This window comes from Schistocerca gregaria, chromosome 2 (genome assembly GCF_023897955.1).
Source record: "Schistocerca gregaria isolate iqSchGreg1 chromosome 2, iqSchGreg1.2, whole genome shotgun sequence".
In the NCBI taxonomy this organism is placed as follows: Eukaryota; Metazoa; Arthropoda; class Insecta; order Orthoptera; family Acrididae; genus Schistocerca; species Schistocerca gregaria.
In genome coordinates, this window is record NC_064921.1 from 414542538 (window position 1) to 414560380 (window position 17843).

General features: G+C 39.1%; 1 protein-coding gene across 3 annotated transcripts in view; it reads right to left on the reverse strand.

Annotated features, from left to right (window-relative positions):
* LOC126323496 (gametocyte-specific factor 1 homolog) overlaps positions 1 to 16163 on the reverse strand; it is a 31235-nt gene extending 15072 nt beyond the window's left edge. The window contains exons 1-2 of one of the 3 annotated variants that reach the window (XM_049994686.1): positions 15990 to 16163; positions 5369 to 5754 (exon numbers count right to left, since the gene is read on the reverse strand). In XM_049994686.1, the coding sequence (XP_049850643.1) occupies positions 5369 to 5754; positions 15990 to 16077 (474 nt within the window). In that variant the 5' untranslated portion in view covers positions 16078 to 16163. Of the gene's footprint in view, positions 1 to 5368; positions 5755 to 15256; positions 15354 to 15776 lie in introns of those variants that run through there. The other 2 variants (XM_049994687.1, XM_049994688.1) reach the window with 2 other exon arrangements.
* Between the last annotated feature and the right edge of the window lie 1680 nt (positions 16164 to 17843).

The window sequence follows — 17843 nt, forward strand, 5'->3', positions numbered from 1 at the left end:
CAGCCAAGGATATGAGACCAATCTGTCTGTTCTCCTTTCTTCTTGAAACATTAGAAAAACTGGTCAATGTGCACGTTAGGAAGATGTGGTTAGCTACAGTCCCTCCACACACAAACCACATGCATACCAACCAGGAAGAATCATGTGAAACTGCACTCCACCAACTTGTTTGGAAGGTGGAGAAAGCACTACCCATTCAGGAAATAGCCCTCTGCATCTTCTTGGACATCGAAGAGACTTTTAGTAACGTGGCCTTTAAATCCATGGTTAAGACAGAAAAGGCGTATGGCTTGGAGACCACCATTTGCAGGTAGATTAGAGCCACGCTTAATGGTAGAAAAGTAGAAGCCACCATGATGCAAGAAAAAATGGTAATCAACACCAACAAAGGCTATCGACAAGGAGGGATCCTGTCCCCTCTATTGCGGAACCTTGTGGTGAATGAACTCTTTGTAAGATTAAACTCTAAACAGTACTTTCAGCAGGGATATGCAGACACTCTTGTGGCAAATTTTTAAGTACAGTCAGAGAACTATGGCACAAGGAGCACTGAACATTGTTCAAAATTGGTGCAGAAAACATGACCTAATGGTCAGCCCTAGGAAGACTATCTTACCATTTTATGAGGAAGCAGATCCAACACATATGCTGAAATCTGAATCTTCTCGATTAAACTACCAGTGAAGAGGTAGTGAAATATTTAGGGGTAACCCTGGATGAGAAACTATTGTGGACCCCTCACATAAGGAGCACCTGTTCCAAGGTGAAAGGTACTCTAATGAGAACCAGGAGAGCTTGTGGTAAAAACTGGGACTTAAGCCCCAAGAGTATATACTGGATACACACCATGGTAGTAAGACTGATCACTTATGGGGCTATAGTGTGTTGGAAAAAGGTAGAACAGTAGGTAGCTGCTAAAGTGCAGAGATTGGCCTGCTTAGCCATTACGGGCAGAATTAGCAGCACACCCACTGCTGGGATGGGAAGCAAGCTGAACATGCCCCCATTACACCTGTGGATAAAGATTGAGGCAGCAGCTGGAGCACATAGGTTAAAGACTGGCAAAAACAGGAACTCACTAGGGTATCCAGCATCTCACACTAAAATACTGAGTGAGGTAGACATAAGTATGATTGGGGGACATGGTGGCCGACTATATAATAACTCCCAGCTGCTTCAACAAGCCTTTCAATGTAGTAATAGGAATTAGAGAGCTCTGGGATGACAAATTTCGAAACCGTACTGGGGACATAGTCTGGTTCACTGATAGTTCGAAAACAGACCAAGGTGTTGGGGCCGGGGTATACGGAGTGCAGCCAAGGCTGGAAAGTGCAATTTCTCTACGGAAGATGGCCATTGTGTTTCGAGCAAAAATATCTGCTATCAGGGTGTGCATGGAGGAGAATTTGTGGAGGTGCTACAGAGGTCATAGCACTTTCATTCAGTCAGACAGCCAAGCAGCCCTAAAAGCACTGGCAGCCTCTGCAACAAGATCAAAGATCGTGGCAAAATGCCATTAAATCCTTGTGGAGCTAGGGGAAAGCAATAGGGAAAAACAATTGTGGGGCCCTGGTCACTGGAGGGATTAGTGGTAATGAGCAAGCCAATAGGTTGGCCAGGATGGGGCGAAGACACCATTTATTGGACAGGAACCTGTCCCGATGATCGCCAACGCAACGATCAAAATAGAACTACAAGACACGACAAGGAGACAGCATGTAGAATACTGGTCTAAGGTCCAAATGCAGGAACATGGCAAGGTATTGATGCCGGCACCATGTTCTAAAAGAAGACTCTCAATCCTGGGCTTGGAAATGAAACTCATGGTTAGACTGTTGATAGGCCACGAGAATTTCAAAAAAACACTTACATACAATGGGGATAACAGAAGAAGACCCCAAATGTAGGATGTGTGATGTGGGAGAGGAAACATCACATTTGATGTTCAAATGCGAAGCGTTGGCTATTAAAAGACACAGAGTATTTGGATCAACCAGACCTGAAGAAATTGAGTCTAGCAAAGCACTAGTGAAGGATCTCCTTGCACTGTTCAAGAGCACTGGTTGGCTTTACTAGAGACATAGGGAATGATACCACACACTAAACTCTGTTTTTAGCGTGGGCAGCAGCGGACTTTATTAATGTTGTTTTTGCTTCCCTGATAAAAACTAAATCAAATCAAGAACTTGAATGGCAACTGGGAGCAAGTTGGATGCAATGGCTACAAATAAAAAAAATTATAAAAAAAATTGTACTCTTTATCCATTCAGAGAACGGGTTGGAGCACTGATTTAAATCACCATCAGCACTTGACATGACATACACTACCCGGTCAACGAGCTAAGCCAGTACAATGACAGTCATAACTGTATTCACTGGGAAGATGCTAAGCGAATACTTAGATACTTCAAAGGAACCACACTCACGGAACTTACCAATGCCAAGGAAAAAGAAGGAATCTTCAGTTTCGCAGATGCTGATTGGGAAAGTCCATTGCTGATGGGAAGTCTTCCTTCAGCTACAGTTCCACCTTATCCAGAGCAGTAATATCATAGTGTTCATGTAAGCAAAGACTTGTTACTATTTCATCAACCAAAGTTGAGTGCATGGGCCTCAAGGAACAGCAAAGGAGGCAATTCCACTGTCAACATTCATGATGGAGCTGGTTATAGGAAAAGTGTCACATATCACCTTTTTAATGACAGTCAGCTGGAAAGTTAGCACACAACCCAGTTTTCCACTCAAGTCACATTTACATAAAACATCGTATCATGTCAGGCTCTACAAGAGTGTCCACTGAAACTGGAGTAGTAGCCAACAGAAGACATGATGGCAGATTGACTGAAGGTACCTTTTGCACTAAAGCTGAAGGACGGACTTCAAATCCTAAGGCAACAAACATAACACTCAATTTCTAATTTGTAACTATCTGTAAATGTTACTATGCGTATGTTTTAAAGTTAACTGTTAGAAGTTGTGTGTATTCTCCAAGCAGCAAGTAGCAAATTAATGTGTAATTATGTGTCATGCCTGCATTGTCAAATCACATCCCAACTAACACCCCTCCTCCTTCCTTCCCTTACTATAGAAAATACCATAGTAATCTACAGAGAACCCTCACTTTATCCCATAAGCAAAATTCACATTTAAAAATAATAATAATAATAAAAATTTAAAAAAGGACACACTTATGAGCAATGTTTCGCATAATGAGTGACAACGATTTACTGCGATGTCACCAGACGTTTACGCGCAGCAGGGGAACGTTCAACAATATGAACAACTCTCATTGCCGGCAGCGGCATATGAATGCTGTTTCTAGTACAAACTGCAGTCTGGGTTTAGCACTCCTGCTGCCATCTTAGAGCAGCTTGTGATCACACATTTTTCTAAACCAGTGTTCACAGCGTTTTTTGTGAGCAAATTTTAATAACCTTTGTAGATATGTTCCCAAACAAAGCCAGACGATCATAAGAGAAAGAAAAGGACCTTAGAAATGACACAAAATCATTGAAAAACGTAAACATAATGTGAGCGTTGCTGATTTAGCGTGTACATACATCAACTATTTGAATTATCCTCAAGAACAAGGACAAAATTAAGGAGACAGATGCTAAACAACTGTTTCATATTCTGGATGATGTCGAAGGGCTGCTCCTTATATGGATGAATAAAAAGCAATTGCAAGGCGAGAATGATTTTCGCTGACCTTGTTAAGAAGACGCCAAAATCATCAGTGGTCGGAGGAGTGTTATGGAAAGCCGTGGCTGGTTCGAGAAGTTTAAAAGAACAATTGGTGTGGTGGTGTGTTGGGGCTTATGGGCACTCAACATCGAGGTCATCAGCGCCCTGACACACATTAAAAGGAACGAATGAACAATTGGCATCCACAGCACTGCGAGGCATTGCTAAGCAGCTAGTTCCGATACAAAGGCGGCTGAGATGTGGAGGTCCAACAACAAGGCTTGCGTGATACATGATCTTTTTTGTGTAGGATCAATGACGTGTTTGGTCCTCTGGTGAATAAAAACATTTGCTTGAGATGAATCTGCCACTCCATGTCTTGCTTGTTATGGACATCGCTGTTCAAATTTCAATTCATCAAAATATAATTTCTGTCTCCCAACACCACTGTTATCCCAGCCTACAGACTAGCAGATTACTTCTAGAAGATGCTCTACACTAAAGCAGTCTTCGAGCATTGTTCAGAATAGACTGAAGCTACCAATCTCAGCCTCAGAGTTTTGAAATATCCCTTCAACATTGTTGTCTGCATCAAGATGATCAAGAAAGCATGGGAAGGGGTTACAAGGAACTCTCACTTACACTTTGCAGAAGCTTTGTCCAGAGTGCATTGTCGAATGTGACTCAAAGCATTTGAGTCAGTACCTGTGGAGCCTGTAGTCAATGAAATTCTGTCTTTGACCAATAGCATGGGACTAGAATGATATCAATGACATTGCGGAAGATCACAACCAAGACCTAACCACCAAAGAGCTCATGGAGTTGCAGTGTGCTACACAGCAGGAAGTTGTTGAGAGGAGGAGGAGGAGGAGGTAACAGCAAAGCAAGTCTTCTGATGCAATAAGAGAATGCTGAAAGCATGGGTACCAGTCGCATAATACATTGAAAATCACCCCAATAAAGCAGTCATTATGCATGCTACAAATTTATTTGATGATAATGCTGTGTTGCAGTTTCGTCAAGTTTTGAAGTGTCAGCTTCCTAATAAAAAAAGAATTAGTTCTGTATCACGAATAATAAAGTACATAATAACTGTGTGTGTAAAATTCTCTGAACAAATGGCATGAATAACTTAAAATTTTTAGTACTTTTTGTGCATGGAATGCATTATTGTATTTTACATTACTTTATATGGGATAAATTGTATTGCTTAATGAGTGTTTCACACTACGAGGAGGATTCTGAAACGAATTACATTCTGTGCACATGGAACAACCAAGACCCCAAAATAACTACATCAAGGAATGACACATGGGACAAATATATATTGCAGGAAAGAAAACTTGAGCACAAATCTTTAGTTGGGCCAAGTACAAGTACATTTATACTGTTTGCACTTAATATTAAGTTAGGCCTGATGAATCACACGAAGATTTTAATCATGTGAAAGAAGTCTTTCCCCCAAGATGAGTGATGCCAATTTGAAAGAAGATGTGGTCACTGCACCACAATACAGAAAATTACACTTGAGATATCCGACAAACTCATAGAAAAAATTTTAAGTTTGCTAACAATTGTTAGTGACGTACTGGGTATTTGAGTGCTAACACACTTTGACTGATCACTGAAACATGTACAGCCAGGAATTTTAACTTAAGATTTATATAATGAATAGCTTACAAACCTGCTTTACTACAAAAATTGGAGCTGGTCCTGCCTTCAGACTGGGATCATATCCTGCACCAACTTGTGTGTCCCAGTTCTCTTCACAGTCTATTTCTGGCACATCAAATGGAGCTGCTTTTATTTCACCCGAGTCTGCCTCATCCGTAAGACGATAAAATTGCTGCTCGATTATTTTCTTGCTGGGACAAGTCTTCAGATGATACTGGTAATCAGGCACAGGAACAACATGAGTAGCATTAAATGGGCAGATCTGCATTTCTGCCATGGGATGATTTTTGCGGCATTTTACTATATGTATCTGCATTCTAGATCTTCGTATCTGATGAGCCTTCTCATAAGGGCACGTCTCAAGAGGGTCATCTTGGTCTGTGTACATTATGATGCCTACGGAGGAATTACACATGAAGAAAAGTTAATGCCAATTAAAAGTTGTAGCACAAATTTAAAGTACTATTATAATAAATCATTTCTTACTATGCAGTTCCTATCTAATATACTCTTGTACACTATCATCAAAGGAAATGTAACCTGTATTTTATTTCAGATTGGTTTAGCTTTCCTAAACAACATTTTACAAATGGAAGATTGGATAAAGAAAGAAATTTAAATGGGCCACAAGAAAAATAGGAGCAGTATGTTCAAATTTACTTCAGCTTTGGATAGGTTTTTTTCAGTATTTAAGGTCTTCCCTTTTACCATATTTTATAGCTCATTACAAAAATCAAAAAATTTTTTAGCAAATTCAGCCATGTTGCTACATGCAGGACAGAAATACTGTTAATGTTTCCAAAGTAATGGGGATATTATGCAAGTCCTGTAATCTGAAGGAAAAAAATCAAATATTTACATTGCATTAAGCCATATCAAGTAATCTACAGATCTCACTATCATAACTGAATTTGTTCAAATTTGGTGTGCAGATCTGTTAAATGACCAAAGAAAGATTTACAAACTTACAGCTCTCAAATTTTAAAACCAATCCTGCAGAAAAAAAAATTCAGAGAACTTAATATTAAAGCTGTTCCATATATATATATAAAACAAAGATTCCAAGACTTACCAAGCGGGAAAGCGCCGGCAGACAGGCACATGAACAAAACACACAAACACACACACAGAATTACGAGCTTTCGCAACTGGCAGTTGCTTCGTCAGGAAAGAGGGAAGGAGAGGGAAAAATGAAAGGATGTGGGTTTTATGGGAGAGGGTAAGGAGTCATTCCAATCCCGGGAGCGGAAAGACTTCCCTTAGGGGAAAAAAAGGACAGGTGTACACTCGCGCGCGCGCGCACACACGCACACACACGGATGGGTGGGTGTGTGTGTGTGTGTGTGTGTGTGTGTGTGTGTGTTTTGTTCATGTGCCTGTCTGCCGGCGCTTTCCCGCTTGGTAAGTCTTGGAATCTTTGGATATATAGCTTTTTGTGACAATTATGCACTTTAAAGTAGATAGTACAGCAGACTTAAATAGACACATACACTATCACAAAATGAGAAACGGGTACAAATTAACTAGATAGGAAGCAGCTCAAATTAACAAAGAAAGATTCTTTAGCCATTATGGATACTGTATACGATAAATGATCACTAACAATAAAATTTATTGAAAGTGCATCTGTATTCAGAAATAATTAAGAGATTAAGGTAGTCTTCATCTATGTAGCCCAAGAGTGCCTAGAAGTTACGTCTACGTGATTACTCTGCTATTCACAAAAAAGTGCCTGGCAGAGGGTTCAATGAACCACCTTCATGCTGTCTCTCTACCGTTCCACTGTCGAATGGCACGCGGGAAAAACGAGCACTTAAATTTTTCTGTGCGAGCCCTGAGTTCTCTTATTTTATCGGGATGATCATTTCTCCCTATGTAGGTGGGTGCCAACAGAATGTTTTCGCAATCTGAGGAGAAAACTGTTGATTGAAATTTCATGAGAAGATCCCATTGCAACAAAAAACACCTTTCTTTTAATGATTGCCACTCCAATTCACTTATGTCTGTGACACTATCTCCCCTATTTCGCGATAATACAAAACAAGCTGCCCTTCTTTGTACTTTTTCAATGTCATCTGTCAGTCCCACCTGATGCAGATCCCACATCGCACAGCAATACTCCAGAATTGGGCGGACAAGTGTGGTGTGAGCAGTCTATTTGGTAGACCTGTTGCACCTTCTAAGTGTTCTGGAAATGAATTATAGTCTTTGGTTTGCTCTACCCACAATATTATCTATGTGATCGTTCCAATTTAGGTTATTTGTAATTGTAATCCTTAAGTATTTAGATGAATTTACAGCCTTCAGATTTGTGTGACTTATCGCGTAATCGAAATTTAGCTGATTTCTTTTAGTATTCATGTGAATAACTTCACACTTTTCCTGACTGGCAAGTTCATGATATGAAACCCACAAGCAACAATGTCATTAAAAGAAAGTTTCCACTCAAAGTGAAGCAACTATTCTCATACACAAAAAGCCTGGAAAAATTGTGTGTGAAAAACAAAAAACAAAAAAAAAACAGAATAGATTCAAGTTTGGTTCAAGTGATGGAAAAAAAACCAACTTCACAGAGATGGACAGTGTGCCATTACTAAGATTAAAAAATAAAGTCAGTGCTATGAAAACTGAAGGTGTAAAGAAACTCCTTAAGTATTTCGACAACACTCAGATGACTTAAGAATGTTTTATACATAGAAACTCTTCAAGGTCGCAGTAACAATGGCATTGACAAAGCTTAAGCTGCAACAACATATGATGATGATGAACCAATTTATTACAAGGATTGTAATATATTAAATTTTCAGTTATTCACAAATAACAGGCCATTGGGTATTCTAAGGAATTGTGATACGTGTAGTAGTTTGGTTTTGCAAAAACTTTGTAATTTCATTGCATATTTCCTTGTAATACTTCCACAAAATTACTATTTGGATGCAACTTTTATTTAATACCCCAGTGAGGAAAAAATCTAATGTGTTTTTACATTTCTGTTTCATGTGTTTCTGAAGTTATTCAATAAAAGGTGTTTCTTGAAATTTTACTTCTTTTAGATTTTAAGTTTTGCAAGAAATGACTTCTGGAGACTAGAAATCTACTATGTAGGAATGAGCATGGGTTTCGATAAAGACGATTGTGTGAAACCCAGCTCGCGCTATTAGTCCACGACACTGAGGGAAATAGGCACGGGTTCCCAGCTAGATGCCGTGTTTCTAGACTTCTGCAAGGCGTTCGATACAGTTCCCACAGTCGTCTAATGAACAAAGAAAGAGCATATGGACTATCAGACCAATTGTGCGATTGGATTGAAGAGTTCCTAGGTAACAGAACGCGGCATGTCATTCTCAATGGAGAGAAGTCTTCCAAAGTGAGAGTGATTTCAGGTGGGCCACAGGGGAGTGTCGTAGGACCATTGCTATTCACATTATATATAAATGACCTTGTGGATAACATCGGAAGTTCACTGAGGCTTTTTGTGGATTATGCTGTGGTATATCGAGAAGTTGTAACAATGGAAAATTGTACTGAAATGCAGGAGGATCTGCAATGAATTGACACATGGTGCAGGGAATGGCCATTGAATCTCAATGTAGGCAAATGTAATGTGCTGCGAATACACAGAAAGAAAGATCCTTTATCATTTAGCTACAATATAGCAAGTCAGCAACTGGAAGCAGTTAATTCCATAAATTATCTGGGAGTAGGCATTAGGAGTGATTTAAAATGGAATGATCATATAAAGTTGATCATCGGTAAAGCAGTCGCAAATGCAATCCGAAAACAAAGTAGGTTACAGTACATTTGTTTGCCCACTGCTTGAACACTGCACACCAGTGTGGCATCCGTACCAGATAGGGTTGATAGAAGAGATAGAAAAAATCGAACGGAAAGCAGCGCGCTTCGTTACAGAATCATTTAGTAATCGCAAAAACGTTATGGAGATGATAGATAAACTCCAGTGGAAGACTTTGCAGGAGAGACGCTCAGTAGCTCGGTATGGCCTTTTGTTGAAGTTTTGAGAACATACCTTCACCAAGGAGTCAAGCAGTATATTGCTCACTCCTACGTATATCTCACGAAGAGACCATGAGGATAAAATCAGAGAGATTAGGGCCCCACACAGAGGCATACCAACAATCTTTCTTTCCACGAACAATATGAGACTGGACTAGAAGGGAGAAGCAATAGAGGTACTCAAAGTACCCTCCACCACACACCGTCAGGTGGCTTGCGGATTATAGATGTAGATGGAGAAATGGTCCTCAACCACATTTCTATCTTATCGTGCTTATGGTGAGGAAATCTTTGTTTGGTGTTAGGTATTCATCTAAGCAGGATTAAGTTTTGATCGAATTACGATGTGTTTATTGTGTTATACATATAATTGAAATTGTATATGTTCTTATTACATCTATAGAATGCACTTTGTCAACAAATATATAAAATGACCTTGATTAATGGAGTTAATTAAAAAAGTACAACAGTAAAAGGAAAAGTTATCTGCACTTTCCTCTACTGAATTTAAGTTGGGCAAAAAGTAGTGATTCACAAAGCTATGACACACTGACAAAAGGCTCATGAAATTAAATGTCCAATAGACATTCGAAATGCTTTCAAATTTATATTAAAGTAGTTTCTCCTTAATGGCTCCTTTAACATGGATGAGTTAGACTGGTAAGCTTTTAGACACATGAAGACCCACAAATAATTTGTCTATCCAATATTTTGCTTAACTGATACATGGTAACATTTATCATGAAAATGATAAGCAGAAAAATGCTGCCGGGGCACACAAAAGGCTAATAGGCTCCTTTTTAAAAGGCTGACTGAGAAGTGAGGTACCAGCTACCTCATTCTACTTTCCTCAGCACCTCTAAAAATTTTCTCAAAAAGGTATGCGAACATATTCGCTCTAACATGCAACTCGCATCTTATTCCCACAAGCACCCGTAACTGTAACTCACTCACACCCACTATTGCTAGTCCACTGCTCATATCCATCCACTACCACTTGCCCATTCTCATTCATTCATCCCAACTCACTGTCATTATATCTGAGTGTCTACCTTTCACTGCCTTCTGTCTCACAGCCAGTCTATGGTTCTGTGCTCCTCCTCCCCTTCTTCCTCCTCCCACCCTCCAACCACCTTCACCTCCTCTCACTATTACAGACTCAGACTTGCTCTCTCTCACTGTCACTATCTCTTCCATTCTTTCTTAATGCCACTCCTTCTTTCCACTGTCACTATTTCTTTCACAGTATCATTGTCATAGACATCATCATCTCTTACCCACATTCTCCTCCTCAATTTCTCTCCCACTGATACTGTCTCCTTCACTTGTTTCCTAGCACTGTTCTGTCATTGTCTACTACACTGAAGCAGCAAAGAAACTGGCTTAGGCACGTGTATCCAAATACAGAGATATTTAGACAGGCAGATTATTGTGCTGTAGTCAGCAATGCCTATGTAAGACAAGTGACTGTCACAGTTGTTAGATTGGTGACTGCTGCTGCAGAGGCAGATTATCAAGGTTTAAGTGAATTTGAATGTGATGATATAGTCGGCACATGAATGATGGTACACAGCATCTCCGAGGTAGCGATGAAGTGAAGATTTTCCCCGTACGACCATTTCAAGAGTGGTCAAACATAAAATTTCCAACATCACTGTGGCTGGAAAAAGATACTGCAAGAATGGGACCAACAATGCAAATTTCTGCAGATTTCAATGTTGGACCATCCACAAGCGTCATTCAAATAAACATAATCGATATGGATTTTCGGAATCTAAGGCCCACTCGTGTACCCTTGATGACAGCACAAGGCAAAGCTTTACGCAATACCTGGGCCCATCAACACCAACATTGGACTGTTGATGACTGGGAACACGTTACCTGGTCAGACAAGTCTGGTTTCAAATTGAGTCAAGGAGACATGGATATGGAGACAACTTCGTGAATACGTGAACCTTGCATATCAGCAAGGAACTGTTCAAACTGGTGGAGGCATTGTAATGGCGTGGGGCGTGTGCAGTTGGAGTGATACTGGACCCCTGGAACCTCTACATATGACTGACAGGTGACACATACATAAGCATCCTGTCTCATCATCTGCAGTCATTCATATCCATTGCACATTTCGAGACTTTGGCAAATCCAGCAGGACAATGCGACACCTCACACACCCAGAATTACTGCAGAGTGGCTCCAGGAACACTTATGAGTTAGAACACTCCCGCTGGCCACCAAACTCCCCAGACACAAATGTTATTGATTATATCTGGGATGCCTTGCAATGTGCTGTTCAGAAGAGATCTCGACCTGCTCTTACTCTTGCAAATATATGGACAGCCCTTCAGGATTCATGGTGTCAATTTCCTCTAGCAATACTTCGGACATTGGTTGAGTCCATGGGATGTCGTGTTGACACACTTCTGTGCATTCATGGGGCCCCTACACGACATCAGGCAGGTGTTTCTCTGGCTCTTCAGCGTATGTTCCACTGCCACTACACCCCTCTTTCTCTCACATTACCATTATCTTCTCAGCTTTTTCTGTGCACTTTATTACTTTTCAGTCTGCTTCCCACTGCCACTGCCTGCTCTTCTTTGCACATAAAGTGCAGTTACATTCATATGCCAAAAGTTTTAAAGGTGCTGAGGAAGGTACATTTTGGCAGCAGATGCTACATTTTTCAAAGTCTTAAAACAAGAGCGTATTTGATTCTTTTGTCTTCAGATTGAAGCATTTTTCCACAGGTTTCTTTTTGTTACATCCAGGTATGTCACTCATAAGAAATTAACTTTATGAGTCAGTAGAATTTTGACAGTTTACTTACTGTGAAACGGAAATAACATAACATTATATAATTTTATACCTCAGACAGGGTTTTACGTGCACAAAAATTTTGCACTTGCCTCAGTACAACAACACAGGATTCCCAGAAGCATTCTGATAACTGAGACACTTTACAGCATATTTTCCCATGCCAAGTCTCTTTATCCATATTGCAATATAAAAGTCATGTATATGAAAGAATTGGGATATGTTAAGAAAAAATTACTTGACAATTACAAGATAATCACTTAAACAAAATTTTACATGTTTTCCGTTTAAACCAACTGTGGGAAAGAAACTGGTGCGCTGTGAAAATGTGCAGTTTCTCTTTCATCCTCACAGTCAGTTTTAAGCATGATAGCAGGGAACTTAAACCATTACACCGTTTCTCCCGCATATATATTTTTTTTTTTTTTTTGGGGGGGGGGGGGGGGGGGGATGGGAAGAGTTGTACCAAACTATATAATGTTTCACTTTCTTCCTCACAGTCCACTTTAAAACAATAGCAAAGTTGCGTTGACAGATGATTACTCAGGATGGCCAGACGTGGCTTTCAACTGGTATCCCCAATGCCATTCTAGTGTACTAATACCTGCACTACCTCGCTCAGTTCACATATCTAGCAGCAGTAGCAGCACCAGGAGAGGTCTCTCGTGCCCTTATACTATTGGCCCCTAGCGATTAACCCATTCATTTTATTAATAGGCCACGATTTTATTGCACCTGGAAGGGAGGACCTTTCGGGCAGCTTAACATGAGATTTCATCATCATACTTCACAAAAACACACCGAAACACTTGATAGTATACACTCAACTCTTAATCATTCACAGTGCCACTGCACTTGTTGACTGTAAAGTCACCATGTGTTTTTGTAACAGTCACTGAAGGCCAAGTGGAATACCATCTCTGTTGGGTAGTAAGCGACAAACTCTCAATCAAGGCTTAGTTGGCAATAACAACAAACAAGACTCAAGGTCAGAGGATGGGAAAAGGAGATGGGCATGACGGAAGGCGGGGAAGTGTGACGGTGGGGGAGGAAATAGACAGTGGATTAGTGGGTGGGAGGGGGGGGGGGGGCGCAGGAGGAGGGAGATGTGGTTGTTCTACCCCCCCCCCCCTTTTCAATGGTTGGCTGATTTGCGGAGGAGGGGACCAAACAGTGATGTAGTCGGTCCTATCGGATTAGGGAAGGTATGTGGAAGGAGGTCTACCGTGCCCTTTCAAATGAACCATCCTGGAATTTTTCTGAAGGGATTTACGGAAATCATGGAAAACCTAAATGAGGATGGCTAAACACTGGTTTCAACCGTCGTCCTACAAAATCTTGAGTCCAGTGTGCTAACCGTTGCACCACCTCGCTTGGTAATTTTCAATGCTACGGATATAATTGGTTAATTACCATAATCTTCCATGCAGAAAACTTTTAAACTACACCATTCATTCACAGGCAATTTGATGCCTTTTTCTTAGTGAGAGTTACATTCATCCCACTACCACCCCCCCCCCCCCCCCAAGTTTTCATAGTTTATGTACGTACATAATAAGCAACAAAATATTCATAATTTGTTATGTAAATTAACCTTCTGAGTTTACCTAAGCAATTTTGATTATTTATTATGAAAAGTGAGTTACATATAGGGCACTAAGACTTTGGATTACATTACATATGAACTTGTCATTGGAACTTTTACTTTGTATTCACATTTGTTGCCTTCATGTTGCATACAAATGTCACCATAACAAAGGTTTCATTAAGACACCACACTAACGCTTTGCTTCTTCTACACAGTTCGACACTGACCATGACCATGACCACCACTGCCAAATGACACAGTCTTTCAATTTTCTATTAATACTTATACATATATCCCAATATGGGTTGTGCTTGTTACAAAACTTTTCCTTTTACATTCCTCTGGCTTCCCAACGACCACATTCAGAAACACCATATGACACACATGCATTAACTTTTGTAATGAACTACGCTCCATCTTTTACAGCCATCCATTCTCAATCTGTCAGCAGTGAAACATCACTATGGACAAATCACTGACTTTTGTTCTATTTTGTAAACTAACACTACCAACACTGACACAGCAGGCACTTGTTTACAACATTGCACCAGTTTACAAATCTGGTCAGTTATATCAAAACGACCAAAGGTCTGGAACTCATACCGTCATATAATTTATTAGTTTTATGTGTAAAAAATTAATATACCTGGAATAACTCAAATACACTCTTCTTGTTCTCTCTAAAAAAAATTATGGTTTCCACATGTCTACAAAGAACAGGTTGTATGATATAAAATTCTGAACATATTAGGAGCTACATAAAAGAACTACTTGAATGTAAACTACATATTTAGAAACGCTATACTATAAATATAATATGATAAATCAATTAACAAAAATTACTTGAAAAAACTTCTAAGAATGATTTTACCTGAACTTTCTCCAATGAGATGTAAAAATACTGTTTGGGGAATTTCTATTTTATTCAATTTCATTAACAATTTTGCTTTAAATCTCACTTCTACACTTCCTTCTCAATTCATTTTTTATATATAAAAAGAATTTATTATGACAGCTTGTCATCAAAGTCTGGATCCTTCCAGTGAGCATCCTTAGCTCAACCTTTCCTAGCAAGCTTTACAAACAGCTAATATGTTCAAGGATTAGATAAGAATATATAAATAATCTTAAAGAAATCAATTAACATTTATTGTCCTTTTCAAGAATGCAAGCAACCTGCCACCATCTTCAAGATCTGGCACTTTTGGTTAAAGTAGTTTTAACCAACCCAACTTCAGTAACACTCAAATCTTCTGAGGAAGTATACTTTATTTACAATTCAATGATTATAGCTTAACCATTAGAATTTGTTAACTGCATACGTACTATCGATCATTTAAAAAAAATACCAGAAATAGATCTATTGGTCATAACTAAAGCCAAAAATAATTAAATTTCGTTTATCTGGTATTGACTTACAATATTGTTTCTCACCGACACACTGAGAAAATCTTATTTGCTAATTTTTTACCAATGATTTCGTACCTCCAAATTTAATTTCACACAATTCGACCAAATGTGACCAACAGTAATTCGAACATTTGGGTACAAATATAACACCTGTGAATGCTAGTGTGTGATAATTCAACAGCGACACCGTTTTATCTTAGTTACTGGTGGTGATTTATCTACAGCATGACAACATCTAGATTAGGCTGAATCGGCTGTGGGATCGTAGCCTCTATACTAGGTTAAGGATTTCACGTTCAGAGCTTGAGTGTACAATGTTAGGAGCTGCCTTTGTCAATATTGTAAGGAGTAATTTGGTTGACTTATACCAAAAATCACACGGAACTGAAGCATAGGCTACAAGGTCCGACTTAACTAAAAAACCATGTCACACAAAATCTGGTCCATCGCTACGATTATACTCCCAATATCACCCACAATCAGTTTAGGATGAAATTTCCCGGCCAGAATAAGAACCAGGTGCGTCCGCCTTTCAGCCACCATAAATTAGCTTCCGAAGACGATACATATGGTCACACAAATAAGATGTACTTACAGCTCAATACAAAGAGATGTACCTTTAAATGATTTAATACTCCGACCAGTAAATGCTCACGAAAATCAAATTAATAAATGTTCAGACTTTCCGTCAAAAAAACCTCTTATGACACCCACACTAATTTACACTAAACACTCGCTCTGCCTTCCCAAACTTCACGTCATTGTCCAGCAACACTTCAGACCTTCACGATAAGACAAATTTACTTACAAGCACGGAGCACCTCTCGCCCACTATTTACACAAAAACCTGCTCGACCTTGGTTCAAAGATAACAGCAGAGAAACACGACGCGCCATTCGACACAGGGGAAGAATTGTATCACATTATTACATAGACCTGCTATACAATTAGTGCGGAGTACCATAAAAAATTCTACGATATTGATTAACACTTACTTCGATAAATACAGTTATTTTCAATTAATAAAAAGTTCTTAGTTGAAAGGAAACCGCACAGAAACCACAGCAGCACACGAAGCAGAAAAATCCTCAGCGACAATGAAAAATTCCCAGATTTATCAATCAGACCTTTCCTCCAGGGAAACCCCTCGCGTTTTTTAGGAGTAGGTGGCCCTCTGAACGGAACAGACCACTTCCGCGTAACGAAGACTGAATTGGTAATTTAAGGTCGGGTCTGCCAGGAAGAAATTTTTGATATTGGTGGGGAGAAAGTGTCGTCGTTTGCTAATATCAGACGTTACCAAATCTTCAACGCCCTAATCGTTATCCATTATAGTAATGGAGTTTGCGCTTTTGTTTCTTTTTAGGCTTTATTTCATTACTTTGCTAGTTAGTTACTTTCACGTTCCATGGATTATTTTGCACGATAAAACGTCATGATATAGAACAAGTTATTTTACACTCATACTGCAAATTAATTTGTACATCTATTTGTACTCTAAACATCACCATATAATAATATTTTTACACATGGATTGAGTTAGCAATTCCTATCCACCATCTTTTACACATTACAAACATAGCAATTCTTCTACGGAATAGAAGAAGTTGTCAAGGAGAAACTATTTCAATTTATTTTTAAATTTGACCTTGCTGTCTGTTAAGACATTCTATATCAGTGGGTAAGTGGTCAAAAATTTTTGTTGTAGCGTTGTGCACCCCTCTCTGTGCTAAAGACAACCTTAATGTTGAGTAATGGTTGTCAGTTTTTTCTTCTGGTATTGTAATTATGCACCACATTGTTCCTCTTGAACTTTTATATTTACAACTAACTTCATGAGCGAATAAACATCCTGTGAAACAGTATGTTTTCACGACACACTGGAATGTTCAGCAATGACTGAGATATTTTTTGCAAGAGAGTCCAGATATTTGAAAGTGAAAAACTATTTATGTTTTATACTAATGAACAGAGCTGACCCACACAAAGTGTGTAAATAAGAACATAATAATACATTAAGCAATTTTCGTTAAACGAATTTTTCCCAAGTGGAAAAATTATCTCTATTGAAGGAGAAATATACAATTGCTTCAGACGTTATTTACTGCATAGGGAAAAAAGATAGGTAAGGTAAACAGGCTTTATTTATTCCCTTATAAATATATTTTGATGTTCTTGTATTGGTATGTATGTTATTTTCGCTCGCAAATCACTGTCGATTTTCTGAAATATTTCACTTGTCAACAGTTTACCATTCAGAACTTATCAAGAATGTCTTTTAAGAAGCTTCCTTTGGCTGTTGATAAACTTCATCAAGAATAGTTTCTTGATTCTGTTACTACATTCTGACTTTTTGTACCATAGCCGTTTTGGTCTAAGCGAACCTACATCATGTTGGGGTTCCATGTAGTGCGAATATTTCACCATTTGATGGTGATGTTGCCTGACGTACCATTCAGTTTCATGAACATTTAGTATAAATTGACCCAGCCATGTTTCCACGTACCAAAGGAGTGACGCCACAGCAAGCGAAATGGCAGCTGATATGACAGTGACGACGTTTGCAGCTGTTTCCACATGCTCCTGTCAAAATTGTTCTAGCACTGTTTTTAATATGGCATCAGCCAGGATTAATCACACAGATATTGGTGTTGTCATTTTG